The 18,457-nt window shown below is 29.6% G+C and overlaps 2 protein-coding genes across 2 annotated transcripts; one reads left to right on the forward strand and one right to left on the reverse strand.

The window, feature by feature from the left end:
* Positions 1 to 1,595: 1,595 nt before the first annotated feature.
* LOC110608951 (U-box domain-containing protein 51) lies at positions 1,596 to 4,869 on the forward strand. The gene is made up of 8 exons (XM_043953852.1): positions 1,596 to 1,857; positions 2,117 to 2,211; positions 2,836 to 2,957; positions 3,087 to 3,277; positions 3,340 to 3,557; positions 3,691 to 3,718; positions 3,749 to 3,906; positions 4,546 to 4,869. The coding sequence occupies exons 1-8, from the start codon at positions 1,596 to 1,598 to the stop codon at positions 4,867 to 4,869; spliced, it is 1,398 nt and encodes a 465-aa protein (XP_043809787.1).
* A 646-nt stretch (positions 4,870 to 5,515) lies between these two features.
* Positions 5,516 to 10,809, reverse strand: LOC110609417 (protein ACTIVITY OF BC1 COMPLEX KINASE 3, chloroplastic). Its single transcript, XM_043952349.1, has 7 exons — positions 10,398 to 10,809; positions 10,084 to 10,311; positions 9,182 to 9,517; positions 8,392 to 8,947; positions 8,121 to 8,307; positions 7,629 to 7,992; positions 5,516 to 5,876 (listed from the first exon to the last, which is right to left on the reverse strand). The coding sequence occupies exons 1-7, from the start codon at positions 10,671 to 10,673 to the stop codon at positions 5,748 to 5,750; spliced, it is 2,076 nt and encodes a 691-aa protein (XP_043808284.1). The 5' UTR covers positions 10,674 to 10,809; the 3' UTR covers positions 5,516 to 5,747.
* Positions 10,810 to 18,457: the final 7,648 nt, after the last annotated feature.

The following is an 18,457-nucleotide window of genomic DNA, read 5'->3' on the forward strand; positions in this document are numbered from 1 at the left end:
CAAGAACAGATTCTACATCCAATGAACCAGAAAAGTTTTGAAGGTCTATCTTGATCTTGTAACCTTCCTGATAATTATATTGGGGATTTGCAGGCACAGGATTGGGCGGCGACGGCGGGTTGGTGGATTCCCTACTGCAGGGTCAGCTGTCTGATTATCTCCCTTAATTCTGCCAAAGATGTCTCAATCGCAGCAAGTCGCGCCTCTTGGTTATCTGCCATGGTTGAACTTTGCTCTGATATCAATATGATAAAGGACTAATTAGACTCCGTCAGGAGTTTTAACCAATACTGTTTGGTTAAAACGATATAAGAAAAAAGATAGGTTGAAAGACGAACAGTCTTATTGAAATTCTTTAAAAATTAAAAAGTGTGTTTCTAATAGTCAATGATGTTATTTATAATAGGAAAAAAAATCCTAATATGCAAAATTATAAATATATCCAAAAAAATAATTAAAATGCAAAATTGACCTCTAAATGATGGAATTTCCATATCGAACTTTGTGATATGTTTGTGGCCCTTGTCACATTTTTGAAAGTCGTGCGTCTCGAAATTTATTTTTCGAAAAGCTATCGTGGGTCTCCATCAGACGTCAACAGTAAAAGTTAGGTTCGGTTCAAATCTGTCGTAAAACTCAAGACTAATTGTTCTGTGTCACTAACAAACAAAGACTCTGAATGATTCAAGATACCGTTCTTGATTAGTGAGAAGTGCTCTATTGAAATCTTCTAAATCAGGGAAATCACTTCCTACTAACTTTTTGGTTCACAAAATTTTGATCAAGAAAGCCAACGCATTTTTTACTCATCCTTTCTTTGCTCCCACCAAAAATTTACCATCATGTAGTCGATACTCTTAGACTCACAGCTTCCTAAATTGATATTAGTAATGATGTTTGGACATGAGAAATTTTAGTTTAATAAAAATGGAGAGAATGCAATTTACATTTTTTTTTTATCTATCAAGTATTGCAATTTACATGAAATCTATTGGAAAAAAAATTTGTTAATCCCAATCCGCTCCTCTCACGGTGGAGGAACAGATAATGACTATTTATAGCGGAACTAATGGTTATCTTGATTCAATAAAAAAGTAATTACATTCAAGAGTTCAGTACAAAAGTGAATTTAGTTACACTTTAAAAATATTTCAAATATAACGATCAGTCCTACCTTCGAAAAAAAAGAAATTTATTAAATAACTCAACTAAATGAAAATCTTTTGCTTAGAAAACACATGTATAATACCCATACATGAAATTCCTTTGGTCCTTTCTCTATACATAGTGTAAAAGATAAAAAAATAAAAAAAATAAAAAAAAGAAGAGAGAGATATTTCTGGTGAAAATTGATTTTTAATTTCCAACATGTATTTTCAAATGGGTAAGTTTCTAATACTGGAAGAATCTATAACAAGTCCAATGTTGTTTTTAGTTTTTTCTTTTTCATCTGTTTTCATTCTAATGGAGAGAGACACCCGTTATTTGAGACAAGGGAAGAAAAGATGGAGGACTTGGTCTAATTTTCCTCCAGCTCTTTTGGTGCATTTTTTTCTTTTATTTTCAAATTTTAATTATCCATTTGATTAGTTATTATGCGTAATGCAAGGAAGAGTGGTGTTGTTCTTAGAAGCGGAGGAAGAGGAGGAGGAGAAGGAGACGGAGACGGAGGAGGTAGTATCGTTGTTTTCGGAAGCGGTGTAGCAGGCGGAGGTTGTGATGGCAGAGTAGCAGTAGCCATTGACAAGGACAAAACAAGTCTAAGTGCTCTGAAATGGGCAATTGATAATCTTATAACAAGGGATGAAGCTGTCAAACTCATCCATGTTAAAGAATTCCCTTATAATTCTGCACCAGGTAATTAAATTAATTCATTATTTTATTTATGGTATTGGAATTTTTAATGCAACTTTAATTTAATCAAAACCTTTTTTTTGTGAAATTTTTTTTTGTTCAAGTCAAAAATTAAGAAGCTCAATTTTTTATTTTTTATTTTTGCTAATTTTCTTAAATAAATTTAAAAATAAGTAGTTTAATTTCTTAATTTTTGTGTTATATTTAGTTAATTTTAAAATAATTAGTATTTAAGAGGAATATATTTAATTTGGTGTTATAGGGAGAAAAGATGAGCCTTCTTCGCAGGAAGCAGTTATTGACAGTAATATTTTACAATTATTTCTTCCGTTTCGATGTTATTGTCGCCGTAGACATGTGAGTTTGCATTTCTTCTTTAATTCTAATAGCATAAATCGATTTGGATAAAAAATCGAATCGAATTGATTAATTTTAATTTAATAATTCGGTTAATCAGAATATTTAATACAGTTCGATTAATATTTTTCAATTTATTCAGTTTTCGATTCGTTTAAACATATTAAATAATTAATAAACTAAATAATTAATTATATATATATATTTATTATATGTAACACTAAATTTATACATATTTTTAAATTTTATATGAATTTATATAGATTTTTTAAATATTATTATTATTATGTATTCAAATAATATTGATTGATAAATTTATGTGAAATATTTATTAAATTATTTTATTAAAATTAAAAGTAGAAAATTAAAAAAATTATAAATTTCAATTTGAAATAACTAAATTGAACTGAGTTGATTTTTATCAATTCGATTCAGTTCAATTATATCTTTAGAATCGATTTTTTTAATTTTTAATATTTTTATAATTTAAATTTTAATTTTTTCAGTTTGATTTCATTCGAAATCGAACCGATGGATTGCACCGTAGTAGTCTAACGTGAATATAAAATATTTTTTTATTTTCTTATATAAATTTAGTTGTATTTTTTTTTTGGAATTAATTAGGTGCGGTGTGAGCCTGTTGTGATTGAGGATGTGGACGTAGCCAAAGCCCTCACTGACTATGTTTACCAACATAGAATTCAAATATTATTGCTGGGTGCTGCATCCAAGAATGGCCTTATCAGGTAATAATATTAATAAATACATATTATTTTATTAAAATCTCTATAGATAATTAAAATTAAATAATAAAAAGTAAGTTATTTTTATAAAAAAAATTAGTATATATAAAATTAATTTATATTATTTAATAGACTATTCAAGACGACAGATATTCCAGCAAATGTATTAAAATGGGCACCAGATTTCTGCACAGTATATATAGTCTCAAAAGGAAAGATAAACACCGTCCGGAACGCCACTCGTCCAGTCCCAACGGTGTCTGCTGGTGGAGCTCTGTCGCTGCCTCCTCGTGATAACTCGTACGCACTTTTTATCAATCCTAGCTCAACTTTCTTTAGAAAAATTAAATCACATATAATTTTATGAACGTTTATTTTGATAGAGGAAATCAGAGATGGTATGATGAGTTATCAACGGCTGATATGGAAAATTCAGTACCATACGCAGGAAGGCCAAGCACAGACAGCAATTTCTTTAAATTTTATGAAAATCTTGGATGTGAAGTCAGCAGAGAAACTTCTCGGAGAGATTGTGATGTGTATGAGCCATTTACGACGAATGACAATGAGAGACCGTCATGGTCTTCTTCAGATAATCATATGGTATGATTCATCTTTTTTTCCTTTTCTATGAATTATTTACACTTGGAAAATATTTAGAATTTTTATATATAAATATATTAATTTTAATTACAAATTTAATTTCGTGATAAATGTATCTGAATAAATTTAAGAGATTTCAGATTCTATTCTCTTAATTCACAGTCTTCCATTTTAAAATAAAAATATATTAGTTTTACTGAAACATACATTGGACGTGGAATTTCAGGAAGAATATGAAGAAGAAACGAGAAGACTAAAGGTAGAGCTAAAGCAAACAATAGACATGTACCATGCAGCCTGCAAAGAAGCACTTACAGCAAAACGAGAAGCAAGAGCAGCCAAAAAGAAGGTAAACTAATTAACAACAATGCTTGTCTTTGTGAATTTATCAACTCATCATCACTCACCAGATGAGCACCGTTGGATTAGTGGATCCCACTTTTATTTGTGGGACCAACTAGGTAGGGTTTTACAAATCCTACTAATTAATACCCTCTTGATTGGTTACCACCTTCTATTTATATTTTAAATTTTACATAATAAAATTAATTTTTTTTTAATTTACCATCATTATAATAAAACAATTAAATTAAATTTAAAAAAATTAATAATAAATTATAAAATAACCTTCAAAATTTATATTGATAAAACATAGTCTTAATTTCAATTTTATATTAAAATAAATATATTTTATATTTATTATATATAATAATATAAATTATATGTGATAAATATTTCTTATAAGAAAATTCCTATTAAATAAAATATCATATATAAAAATTATAGATGAGAGTATTTAAATGTTTGCACTCAATATTATAAATCAATGTTATAAATTATATGCACACTTTTCATATATAAAACCTTTTATTTTATTAATATATTTGGAAGTAACTTTTTTTTTCCAACAATAGCTGCAACAATATGGGAAAGCTTTGATATATGAAAAATCATGCATGAAAGTTGATAGAAAAATGAAAAATTGCAGGCTGCTCAGCTTGAAGAATGGAAAAGAAAAGAAGTGAGAAAGTTAGAGGCAAATTTAGCTGAAGAAAAAGAATTGGGCATGGTAGAGAGAGAGAAAACAAAGAGCAAAGTTGCAATTGAGGCAGCTGAAGCAGTTGAGAAGCTTGTTGAGATGGAAGTTCAAAAGAGATTGGATGCAAAAATTAAAGCTCTCAGGGAGAATGAGGAAAAGCTTAAAGTTTTAGATGCTTTAGGCCAATCCCATAGTGTTCTTGAATATCAGAGCTTATTTCACATGATTGCTGTTTTGTTTTTGTTTTATTTTTACTTCTCTGTGTCCAACTGACTGAAATATATGAAAAAAAAAAAAAAAAAAAAAGACTTTTTTCTAATAATTAGAATTATTCTTTAAGTAATAATCTCATTATTATTACTATAAGTAAGCAATTTGAGTATTGCCTGCCTTAAGTTCACCCATGTATTTATTGAAATTTAGAAATTTCTGTCCAAAATAATCCAAAAGTTTCAATTTAATATCAATTTAGCTAAAAAATAAAGAAAATCAAGAAATTGAGCTTGTTAATTTTCAAAAATTTAAGAAATTAAGAAATTTAACCTAAAAACCAAGTAATTGAGCTTCTTTATGTTTTATATAGATCAAGATATCAATAAATTTAGCCTAAAAATCAAATTTTAAAGCTAAATTAAGCTAACAAAAAATCAAAGTTAAAAATGAACTAAATTGAACATCCCTAATAAGTATTGGCATGAAATTAAACATTAAGACAACAACTAATTATCATTTCAATAACTTCAGAATAAAAATAAATTGAAACAAGATTTTATAGAAAACAAGGACATGAACTCAGACAGGGAATGGTGTCTTTAAAGTTTGGAGAAGATTTTAGTGGGATGGGGGAGATTTTTGCTTAGACAAGTATTATTGAGAACATATATTTTGTTCAAGTGCAACACCTATTGGATTCTATTAGTAAAGACAAAGCAAAAGAGACTGCTCTCTGATTTCATTCCATTGAATTTAACAATGGTGACTGCCCCTACATTTCCTCCTTATACACATTTCAAACATCTGTTACTTATTTCTCTTTTACAACAGATGAGGCAAAGAATGAAAGAGTATTATAATTACCAATTTTTCCCCTTTTCCCTTTTTATGCATACAAATGTTTGTATATGCCACAGTAAAAGAATTATCAACAGTGGTTACGAAGTTGAAGAAGGAACTGTTACTGGAGTTCGGAGAACTTGCTTTAATAACCGGGCTGCAAGACGTTGAGTGATCCCACCAATAACACGACCTCCTAGGCTTCGTCCCTCAGGCTGTTGAAGCACCTGCAGGTTCACACTGGCCCAGTTAGTTTTCTCATTTTTGTTTTCTAATAAGTGAGAATGATTAAGTTCTTCACATGGATAAAGTTGAAACATGATATTTAGCTGTTTTCTCTACTAGTATTATTAGTGCACCATCTTATACTAATGTCTCATTTCATTTACTACGAATCACCTATATCCATATTGATTTCATCTTAAAATTTCTTAACAAAAATAAGCTAAATAATACCGACTTCATTACTCGTTCCATGCTACAATATATCTGCTTCAATTTACCTTACCCAAAGGCACATTCACAGAGAGCATGCTAATGAAATTATAAAGAGGGAGAGAGAGAGAAGAAGAAGAAGAAGAAAAAGAAGACTTCTGCATCTTTATCTATTTAGCAGCCAAGTGAAATGACTGGGAGGGAGTTAAGAGAAAAGGAAGCTACTCATGTAACCCCCCCAGTCATAAATGGGCCAAAAGGAACTACTCTATTGAAGCCATGTGAAACTCAAATGGAACCAGTGCTGCAACCATAGCAAGCAAAATAAAGAGTGAAAAGTCACCTTCAACACCTACGTTCTATTACATGAAGACATGATGAAAGTAAGAAAATGCCACCAAAGATTGTTGAAATAGACAAATCATTAGGTTTATTATGTGATAACGAATCCCAGCAAAATTAAAGTGGAAGGTCTAAAAGACAATAATTAGTCAGCTAATTATCACCCATGCCAATTGATGTTGGATGAAAAAAAATATATATACACACACATATATATACATATAAACAATTGAACATCGTAAAGATGAAGATGCTAAGATGAATAGGAATCCCAAACTCGAGTTCATGCTCTCAGTGATCACCGAATGGGTGTATATCAATGAAGAAAAAAGGGAAAGGAGAGGTCTAGGTTTGTTAGGGAATGAGAGAAACTGAGAAATGAAAGAGGAAAGGAGGATTTTATTTTAGATATCTATATATGTAAAATGGCGTAGCATTGACGTAATAAAAAATCGGTTCAGTTCGATTATTCACTAAATTAACTGAACAAAATCGAAAAACTGAAATGTTTTTATAATTAATAACCAAAACTGCACTGAAAACCGAAATTAAATAAGTTCGGTTCAGTTTTTTGGTTAAAACCAATTATCTCTCCCCTAAAGATGAATGCATGACAACAAAAAAAGAGAACAATAGCAACCATGTGAATGGTAGATTGTAGGTGACACCCATTAAAAAGAGCAGCTAAAGATGATTTCCCATGTATGTCGAGCATAGACGCACTAGTAAGGGAAGCACATGCAAACTATAGAAATGAATAAGTGATAGATCAAGGATGACAACATATCCCCAGATTTTACTGCCAAATGTAGCCTTAAACAAATTAGGCTAGGATTGAAGATGAGATGAGTTCTAATTGGAAGTTTGGGATAAGGTACAATATGGATAATGATTTATAATTCAAGTTGAGCCCTCTTATACCATCACAAATATAATTTTATTTTCTATTGATTGCAAAAGCTTTATAGCTGTTCATTCTCACTGAGGATCTAGTGTGCTGATCAACAAAACAGCTAACTACTTCAAAAACGTGATTATTACGTTGGTTTGGGCATATGCCAATCACCTCCAAAGATGGGAATAAACCACTTTCAGGGAAGCCATATTCCTACATGAAAATTTCTCTAAAAACCTAATATTTCCACCCAACTTAAAGAAAGATTTTAATTAAAAGGAAAAAATAAAAAAAAACCTTTGTTTACCTGTAATATAGGTTGCAGAAGTGTTGGGTCAAAATCTTCAGAAGATCGCAACAGGCTCCATATTCTAAAGACTTGGTTGCGAAGCTCTATCATGCTTCGTATTTCCGTATCATTCACCATTGTAAGTCCAGTTACATTGCCATTAAAGATTATTCTCATATAGTTGGGGACAGAATTGTATGTATCAAGAATGCCCCCTAGAACAACAGCTTCAGTGACACGAACTGACTCCTTAACGACCAAATGTCGAAGCTCTTCACCATCTGGAGCCAATAATAGCTTCAATATAGGTTGTAGAGCATCTTCTGCAGAGAAATCTCTATCTTTACTTCCTTCAACAAGTAAGTTTTCGAGTCTACTCCATCTGCATGAGAGAAAATTAAGAGGTTTTTAAACTAGAATATAAGATCAATCATTATTACATGCTTAACCAAAAGTGAAAAAACAATAATAATGGAAAAAACTAATACTGGCTGAAGCCTGAACACATGCCTAAACTTTCCATCCTTAAAAAGCAACTCAACAAGAGCATCTCTTAGATATGGATTTGGATCTGTCAGAAGCCTTTTAGCAAAATAGGGATACGAAGCAGCCAAGACCTTGAAATTAGGATCAGCATAGAGAGCTAGACCTTCAAGTACCGTAAGTGATCGCAGTATTAATGCATAATATGCTGGAACTGCAAGTGATTGAGAAGCCAGAACATCAGAATATAAAGACCATAAAGGATCGAAAGAAAGAAGCAAAACCACTATTAACTCACCATTAAATGGATATTGATAAAAAACAGCACCCAGACCATCCACTAGAGTTTTGAAGTTTAGTTCACTCACAGTGTAATTTAGTGCATCATCAAAGAAATTCTGAAGTGCTGGTATAATTGGAGACACATCTACATCAGGAGACAAGAAATTTAGAGCATAGTAGTCACGAGCCATAGCCTCGTAATCCCTATTAACCATGTGAACAACATGACCAATTATTGCAGATCTTGCTTCTTCTGGTGTTTCACTCATCATTCCAAAATCAATAAAAGCAAGCTTTCCCTCAGGTGTTGCCAACAGATTACCAGGATGAGGATCAGCATGAAAGTATCCATATTCAAGCAGCTGCCGGAGGCTGCATTGTATACCTGCATTCACCAGATCCAGAACCTTTAAACCTTGTCTCTCAATAGCATCTTGCTCACTTAATTTAACTCCATCAACCCACTCCATGGTCAAGACTTTGGCACTAGTATAATTCCAATATATATCTGGAACAAGGATATCATCCCTGTCAGCATACAACATTCTAAACCTCCTTGCATTCTGTCCCTCCTGCAGGATCATAACAAAATTTCAGACCTAAAGGATCATGCTAAAGAAATTATAAAGATTCTATCTTTTGTGATTTATAAAGGTCTAAATGATACTCTATTGTACTTGGCCAAAGGTAATGAAGCTAGAAGAGATGAAACATTTAATCTTTTCATTTTTCAACAAAAAAAAAAATAGAGGAATCTATTATGGACATTCTCATACAAGACAACCATAAGATGGAAAAAAAAAAACCTGTACATAGTTGAGCTCTTGATAAACTCTGCATGCAAATTCATCAATTAGAGCAACTACATCAGTAGTAATAATATCAACATATTTGTTGGCTAACACGCCAAGGCCTCTGACCAGGTAAAAATCAAGTCCTATGATTTCTTCAATGCCAGGACGTTGGACCTTGACAGCAACAACTTGTCCAGAATGCTTAAGCTGCGCTTTGTAGACTTGGCCTAAACTGGCAGCTGCAATAGGAGACGGGGATATGGATGAAAAAATAGCATCAAGCGGTAGACCCAACTCTTTCTCGATGCATGAAAATGCTACTGCATCAGGGAATGTAGGCAATGAATCCTGTTCATTAGAAAATGAGAATATTTTATTTTAGAAGTAGTAGTAGGGTTAACCAAGTATGGCTTCATCTATCATATGGTGCATCCCTCATATTTTAGAACATTACAGTCTATGCCCAAAAATTAAGATCTTCGATTTGAAACTTCAGAATAGGATTTTCCTTTTGAGAAAATTGTTGTTCTACAAGAAGTAAGAACTGTTGGAAAGACTTGGGATGAAATGAAGGAAAGCAGTAAACATGAAAAAACATCAAGTTCGTCAATTCTCTCAGACATCAACATGTTTTACTGTTTGAAACAACAGGCTTAGGCTTTAATTTCCAATACCATATGGTTAAATTTAACATTCTAACTTCTATATATGAGATCATTTAGGGTTATGCAAAATCTTTTTAGAGAAATGTAAATCATTTTATTTTTAATTCAAATGAAAATAATGTTGTTTATATAAGTTGAACACATGTATTAAGAGCTTTCTTTAAACGGTTTAAGCTAAAATTGCAAGAAGATATTAAAAAATTGATGAAATAAAACTACTAGAATTCAAATACATCAATTGAATTGTACCTGAAGCGCAGAAAGTTCTTCAAGGTACTCAGAAGGGCAGATGTCAGGTCTAGTAGATAATCCCTGTCCTACTTTGACAAAAGTAGGGCCTAATTCAGTGAAAATTCTCCTGAGTTCCACAGCTCGCTTTCTCCTATTTTGATCAAACACCCCAGTTCTCTGGTCCAGTAATAGTTTCAAGCCAAATGAACCAAGGGATATCAAAATTTTAAGAGTTCTCCGCAATACCTAACAACCCAAATGCCAAATCAAACTTTAGTTCTAAAAAAAAAAATCAATTAGCAGAGAAGAAGAAGAAGAAGAAGAAGAAGAACCTTTATGGGCTGGGAGCCGTATTTAAGTGCAAGAAGCTCGGGGGTGTAGAAGGAGGAATTGGCAGCACGAGCCATGGCTCTTGCCTCAGCTTGCAAGTCATCAGCTCGATCTCCAGTCTTTGCTAAGGTAATAACTCTGATAGGTGGCGTCGCTGCGGGTCTTGCTTCCACCAGAGCTGCTCTTACTCTGCCTCCTCTTCTTCTTACGGTGGATCTTAAACACGGCCGTGTAGAAAACCGGTGACCGCCGGCCGAAACAAGACTCATCGTCACCATAGCCTCTGCTGCAAATGCAAATACAAATACAAATATTCTACTCAATTCAATTTAACGAAAGGAAAACCATAAATAACGAAGATTTTTTTTCCCTTTAAATATAAAATAAAAAATAAAAATAAAAATAAAAACCCGATGAGTGGTGAAGACGAAATAAACAGAGAAATAAATCCAATTCACTTGTGGCGACGGTTCGATTTGAAATTGGAATACAAGCTATTAATTTACTAAGAATTTACTCTCCGTTTATGAAAAATAATTTATATTTTAAAAAAAATTTTAATAAAATAATTAATTTTTTATTATTTAATTTTAATTTTAATTTTAATTTTAATTTAAAAATTAAAATCTTAAAATATTTCAATAATCAAAAAATGCATAAATATTTTTCCAAAAAATATTTTTTTTTAAAAAGGCTAATTTTATTATATATTGCTAAGAAATTATAAATTTCAAACTATGACATTATATTTGATAAAAATTATTTAGAGCGGAATAAAAATAATATTATCTTATGAATTACTTTAAATCTAAGAAGATATCTTTCATGTGTATTTATCAAATGAATTGAATAAAATATATACTTTATCAAATTCGAATTTTATATTTTAATTTTTTTTATCTAAATATAAAATAAATTTAATTTTAAATTTCATCAAAGCTAATTGTTTGGATTTATTCTAATTAAAATATTTTTAATTCACTATTTTTAGTCTAAGGAGGGTCATAATTAACATTTGAGTTTTTCAAATTTTTTATTTTACAATCCAACGGTACATACACGGGTGATAGAATTGGAACATAAATTTCTCACTTGTTAAAACTTATTAATGTCATTTTCAAATGATTAAATCAACTTCTAAGTTTTTAAATTAGCATTTATAGACTTAGTCTGGTGGTAGGTGCATCTGATTAAATCAGAAAAATCTCATATTCTACTCTCCCAATCTCCATTTCAAAAAAAAATTAAAATTAAGCAGATCTTTTGAATTTGGAAGGGAATTTACTAATAGACACGATTAAAAGAGAAAATAAAAAAGGTGAAAGGTGAGTATTGCATTGAAAATGTGTTTGTCCATAAAGAAAGATTATTCTACAATAACGCTATTAAAATTATTACATTTGTTATCGGTAATTTTTTTTAATAGTCATAAGGAATTTTTTTATTTTTAATTGAAGCGGCATTAGAGATAGTTGTTTAAGGCTTTTTTTTATTGGCATGCATTACATAATGTAAGTTTGCTACTAAGGTATAGGTGGGCCATGTTCTAGAGGGTTGTACTCTAAAATATATTGATGGTAAATGGCTAGAAAGGTATTGATATGATTGTCAAAATATGAGTTTCTTAGATGTTAAGGACAAGGTTAAAGACTTGGGTTATGATAGAGTGAAATATATTGGTTATTAACTTAGAAATAATGAACTAAGTTTAGTTAAAACAGATGAAAAGGTAAGGATTATGTGTTGTTAAAGGTGCTAATTGTGGATTTTTGAAAATATTTATAAATAAAATTAAAGCTAATGTGATGGCGATTCAAGCAGTATATATAGCGATGACTATGTACAAAACCATTACGGTGGTGTTGAAATTAACAGTATATCTATTTTTGAAGACATTGAAAGTGATTTGATTTCACATATTTGGAAATAAAGAAAATTTGTATGAGTTTGAGGTCAATTTACATAATAAAGATAAGAATGATAATTCTAAATATATTGTTGCAGTGTCTAAAAGAAAGAAAGATGAGAGAAAAAATGCAATTAGTAGTAATAATATATTTGGTCTATATGGGTTATATACTGAATTTGAAAAGGGAAAGGTATAAATTTAATATATAAGGGTAATGAAAATGGGCATTTGAGTGCATATGAAGAACATATTTAAGGTTTAACTACTCTAGAAAAAGTAATGGTGAAGATGATTTAGAACCCAGAACATAAAGATCTTACATTTGTTCCAAGAATGTTGTCTTAGAATAGGTCTGAACTTAAACAAATTATCCAAAAATATGTTATATGTACAAGTGCTAACATCAAGTGAAACAAAAATAATACTGACAAATTGGAGGCAAGATGTGAAAGCAACTGCCATTAGAGAGCATATGTTAAGCAAAAACAATTTGAGGAAGCGTTAAAGTAAGAAGATATGATAATGAATATAAAAGTTATAAATCATTAAAGAATAGACAAGCAAATCTAAATGGATAGCTAAAGAGTATTTAAAGAAACTAATGATTAATGATGATTACAAAGTAAAAGATATGATGGCTAACACGAATAAGAGATATATTATTATTGTGATTAAAGAAGTTTATTATAATGCAAAAAGAAAAGCCCTTAGACTATTAAGAGTATATGATGGCTAACACGAATAAGAGATATATTATTATTGTGATTAAAGAAGTTTATTATAATGCAAAAAGAAAAGCTCTTAGACTGTTAAGAGTATATGATGGCTAACACGAATAAGAGATATATTATTATTGTTATTAAAGAAATTTATTATAATGCAAAAAGAAAAGCCCTTAGACTGTTAAGAATATCTATTGAAGGTCAATTCTCAAGACTTAGATCATATATTGCAAAACTACAAAATGCTGATCTTGAGAGTACATTCAAGTTAGAAATGAAGGTTGTTAATGATACTTTGATTTTTTTTTTTTTTTTTTAGCATTCTATGTAGATTTTTAGCATTTAGAAAAGGATTTCTAACTAGAATAAGGCCTATATTACATATAGATTGATGCTTTTTAAAAAAATTTTGTTAATAGAAACTTTGTTTTCTCTCATGGGTAGAAATAAAAATATTTAGATATTTTTTATTGTATGAGTAGTTGTGGAAGTGGAGAATGAAGCCACTTGGAATTGGTTCTTTGAATTTATTTATTGATAACTTGGATATTATAGATGGTATGGATTATACTATATTTAATGATCAACAAAAGGTAACTATATTATTTTTTACTTGTTATAATTGAATTGATTTATATTATTATTATTTTATTAGTACATAATATTGACCGTTACCTTCTTGATAATAGGAAGTAGTCAATGCAATTAAAAATAGTACCTTTTATAGAATACATACATTGTGTCAGTCATATATATATATTAGCATGTAATAAACTCCACATATAAGATAAAATTCTCCACACATGGAGTATATAATAAGATAGCAGAGTCTCAATATATCACTATTCTAGTATAAACTATGAAGTAAAGAATCACCTTAACAGGATATACTGCAATATATAACAAGATAAAATTTACCAAAATTCTAAAATTTTGGAAGCCCATCAGCAAGACCAGATTACCTTAACAAGACATAATGCAAAAATCAACTAACCAAGTCTGAAAGAGCTGGAAAGCAGTTATTGCAGAGATAGTAATAATCAACTAACCAAGTCTGAATGACTGTTGATGGTGAATGACGCGACTGGTGGGAATGGCTCACCTATCGATTGTGATGATAGGAATGGCGCACCTGACGGCAAAGGACAGTATGGTGGTGTTCGATGCGACTTCAGCAAGATTGAAAATTTTGAAATATGTAAAAACATGAATTAGGGTTTGATGATTACCTTAATAGGACAATGCAAAAATCAACTAAACAAGTATGAATGACTGTAGACGGTGAATGGTGTAACTAGTGGGAATGGCTCACTTGTCGACTGTGATGGCAAAAATGGCGCACCTAATGACGGTCTAGCGGTGGATAGTGGATGGTGATGGTGGTGGAAGCTACATTCCTTCGATGGCACTTCAGCGAGATTGAAAATTTAGAAAACAAGAATTAGGGATTCGATGATTTGGGATATCGTTTAATTCGGTCAATCACTAATGGATTTTTAACGAACCATACATTTGTTAGTATATCACTAACGGATGTATGGCAGATATTACTGTCATTTAAAAAGCGAAATGGTCATTAACAGAATTACTAACGGTTATGCACCTCCGTTAGTGGGTAATATATTTTTCAAAATCCATAAGTAATATTTGTTATTATCACTAATGGATTCCACTCCATTTGTGAAATCCATTAGTGATTTGATGGATTTTTGTAGTGTGAAACCTTTGATTTCAAGAGCTTATAATAACTTCATCAAGCAAGAACCAAAAAAGTTTTGCAAGACATTTATTAATATATTGCCTACTTGTGATACTATTATAAGCAACCTGATAAAGACCTTTAATTGATGTATTTGCCAAGAAAAAACACTTCCTTTGATCAATATGCTTGAATATATAAGGTCATTTTTTAATGCAGAGAAAGTACATCAAAAGGAACATGATGTTAAAATGTGAAGACTCCATATGCCTAAGAATTAGGCACACTATTAAGAAGCATAAACTAGGTGCAAAAACATATGTTTAAAGTTAACACTTGGGAATATTTTTTAAATTTTATAAGAGGATGATGATTTTATTGTACACTGAAAATCACACTTGCTCATGTAGATCATGAGAACTAAGTGGCATTTAATGCTTCCATATAATGGCATATGTAAATTTCACGAAACATCATATGGAGAACTATATGAATGAATGCTATTCTAATGAGAATTACTTAAAGCCTTATGAGTTTGAACTATATATTAATGGGTATAATATGTGGCTTATTTTTCTTAGAAATCCTATCAAGCCTTAAGAATAAAAAAAAGTAATTTACAGCATATTCCCTAAGATTTAGCAAAACTTATAATTTTAGTCCTTACTTGTTTAATATTAAACAATTTAGTTCCTGATTTTTGTATTTTACTAATAAAATAGTCCTATAAAGTATATCGTTAGTCAACTATTAATGGAAGAAATAACTTAAAGTAAAGAGTATAAATTGTTATAAATATTAAGATTATATATAAGGAATAAATTATAAAAAATTATTAAAATTAAAAGGACTAAATTGTTATAAAAAGTAAAATCCGAAAGTTTAAATTATTATAGTTTAACAGTGAATTTTAACAAGAATATTTTGTCAATAGAATGAAACCTTAGAGATTAAATTATTTATTACTAAAAGGATAGGGACTAAATTATAGATTTGCTAAACTATAGGGCCTATATTATAAATTACTCTATAAAAAAATTCAGACAAATCTAAGAAAAATAAGAGGACCCAAATAAAGATCCAAAAATTAATCCAAGAGAAGACATGATGCAATAATGACTTCTAAATATTGCCCTAAAGTTAGACATAACAAGAGAGGATATCAATCATCTGATCCTAGTTTAGAAGATCTAGAAAATGTATAATGTATGTCTCTTAATGTTTAACATGCAAATTTGATTATATTAACACATGATATATATTTAATAGTATGAGAGAGAAGGGAAAAAAACAAGAGAGGAAATACAAGATCTTTAACCACAAATAATCTACCTGTGAGTATCACAACAAAAGGGCAAATTCGAGAAGACGAGTATATATATAGTTTGAATGCTTTGATTACTCATAAAGAAATATAAATATTAAAATATTTTTGGATTTTTTTAGGTGATATAAGGATATGGAGTAAGAATATTCATAGAGATTGACCATATATATATACAAGGATTGAATATTGAATTATTTTGTAACTTGTGCAAATTAAATTTGCCTGCCACTTATCATAAGTTAACTAATGCATATTTAACTTATGATCATATGCATAATAATGAGAATGTCAAGTACATTAGTGTGAGTATAACTACAACAAATATATTAAGGAGTAACCAATAAACTTAGATAAAACATGAAGACTATCATATTAGCAACTCATTTTTAGTTGATTTCATACAATCTCAAGACTACAATATTATATCAGTTTCAATAATCATAGTGATCAAGACTTTGGGGTTAAGGTATGAAGTTTTCTTAATTTTTTTTCGGTAGATATAGCAACTTTTTGGTCCATATCTGAATGATACAGTAATTCACATATTTTAGTCTATATTGACATTTAAAGCATTTTTGTGCACTTTTTGCCATTGTAAATGACACTTAAATATGAAAAATAGTATAGCTTACATTTGAATCATGTAAAATGTGGATTATGATAGTGATGATAAAATCATTATTAATGAACTACATATTTTACATGATTTTAGAATTTAAATAACTAGACTTTGAATTAGAAATACTTGGGCTCATTGATTTGTTGAGAATTTATAATTTGGCAAGTCAAATATAAACTTTGGAAAAAAATAGAGATTTTTGGATCATATACATTACTTTGGATTAGAGCAGGATATTGATATAATGTAGGTGTAACTAGAAGCATAAGGAAACATAATCCCTTCAATCTATGTTTATTGATTGATGCATATTTTATTATGGGTATATTATAAACATAACAAACTCCACAAAGAAGAGTCAGAGTTCTATTTAGAAAGTCGCTTAGATAAGAAAATCACTCATATTACACCAGTAAATATTTAACATTTTAAAGAAAACAAGATATCAAACTAAAATTAAATTACAGATACATCAAAATACACTTCCCTATTTGATGGAAAATTTTAGTAATTAGATTACATAATAATTTTTAGTAGTATTTAAGGATTATATTTTATGGCAACTATATCTTTTGTTAGATAATTTTGAAGGCCGAAAACTCTCTTTCTTCATTATTGCGTTGTAGTCATATGATGTTAGCTAAAATTTTATTTTAAGTTAGAGGATAATCAAAGTTTCAATTCCATTGATTCTGAAAATCTAAATGATTTTATTGGGTCTATTATTTTCGATAATTTTATCTTTTATGTGACTCTTGTTTATTATTATTCTATTGATTATTGCAATAAGACACATTGTACAATTGCTAGAATAAATCGGTAATTGTTTAGTTAAATCTAAAACAAGTGGTAAATTAGGTTGGTTAAGTCCTTCCTAAAGAAGAGTATGATCTAACTTAAATGAACTAAGCATCTTGCATTTATTGATTAAAATCGGATCGTTTTAATTCTTAATGTAGTGATTAGATTAAATTTTAGGAGTACCTCCTATGATTGTTTGAAAGCTGGGATTAACTAACGAATATCTCTTAACTAGTTTATAATTAAGGAAGAATTAGGTGTCTAAATTGTATTTGTCATCTATAACTGGTTTATCGAAAAGATTTTACAATTATCTTTGAATTTATGATTAATCATTAGATTGATATGGAGATTATGCCTTTGACTAGAATCTTCTCATATTGATTTTCTCACTTTAATTTAATCGTTCTATTTTCTCTAATTAATTTAGTTTATTTCTCTTATTATTTAATTTTTATTTCATTATAATCAAAATCTCCGCCTTTTATTTTTATTTTGTCTTTTTAAAAGAATTAGTTTCTTTTCGGTCTTTATAAAATCAATCCTCTCACTACTATTATAATTTATTTTATTTTCGAAAGTAACTATCATTTTTTGTGGTTTGCTCTAGTAAAAATAGAATAGAATAATAAAACCTGAATCGTTTTGAACACGGTTCTTAAAATTTTATTTTGCAATCCATCAAGATAAAACAAGTTATTCTGGAATTTTAATTTTCAGGATCAAAACAACAAAAATTTATTTATAATTTGTAATCCAGCAGAAATCATAAAAAAGAGAAGGAATAAAGTAGAAAAATGAGAGTAATTTTTTTTTCTTAAGAAACAGGCTATTTATAGTGAAAAAATTAATCGCTGTAAGCTGTTATAAAAATCTTGAGATAATATAATCAAATCTGCATAAAATCATAATGATTATATTTAATATTAGATTTAAATATCAAACCTACAATAGCAAAAAAATATTACAAATAAAATTTTCAACG

The sequence above is a fragment of the Manihot esculenta genome, chromosome 2 (assembly GCF_001659605.2).
Source record: "Manihot esculenta cultivar AM560-2 chromosome 2, M.esculenta_v8, whole genome shotgun sequence".
Classification (NCBI taxonomy): domain Eukaryota; kingdom Viridiplantae; phylum Streptophyta; class Magnoliopsida; order Malpighiales; family Euphorbiaceae; genus Manihot; species Manihot esculenta.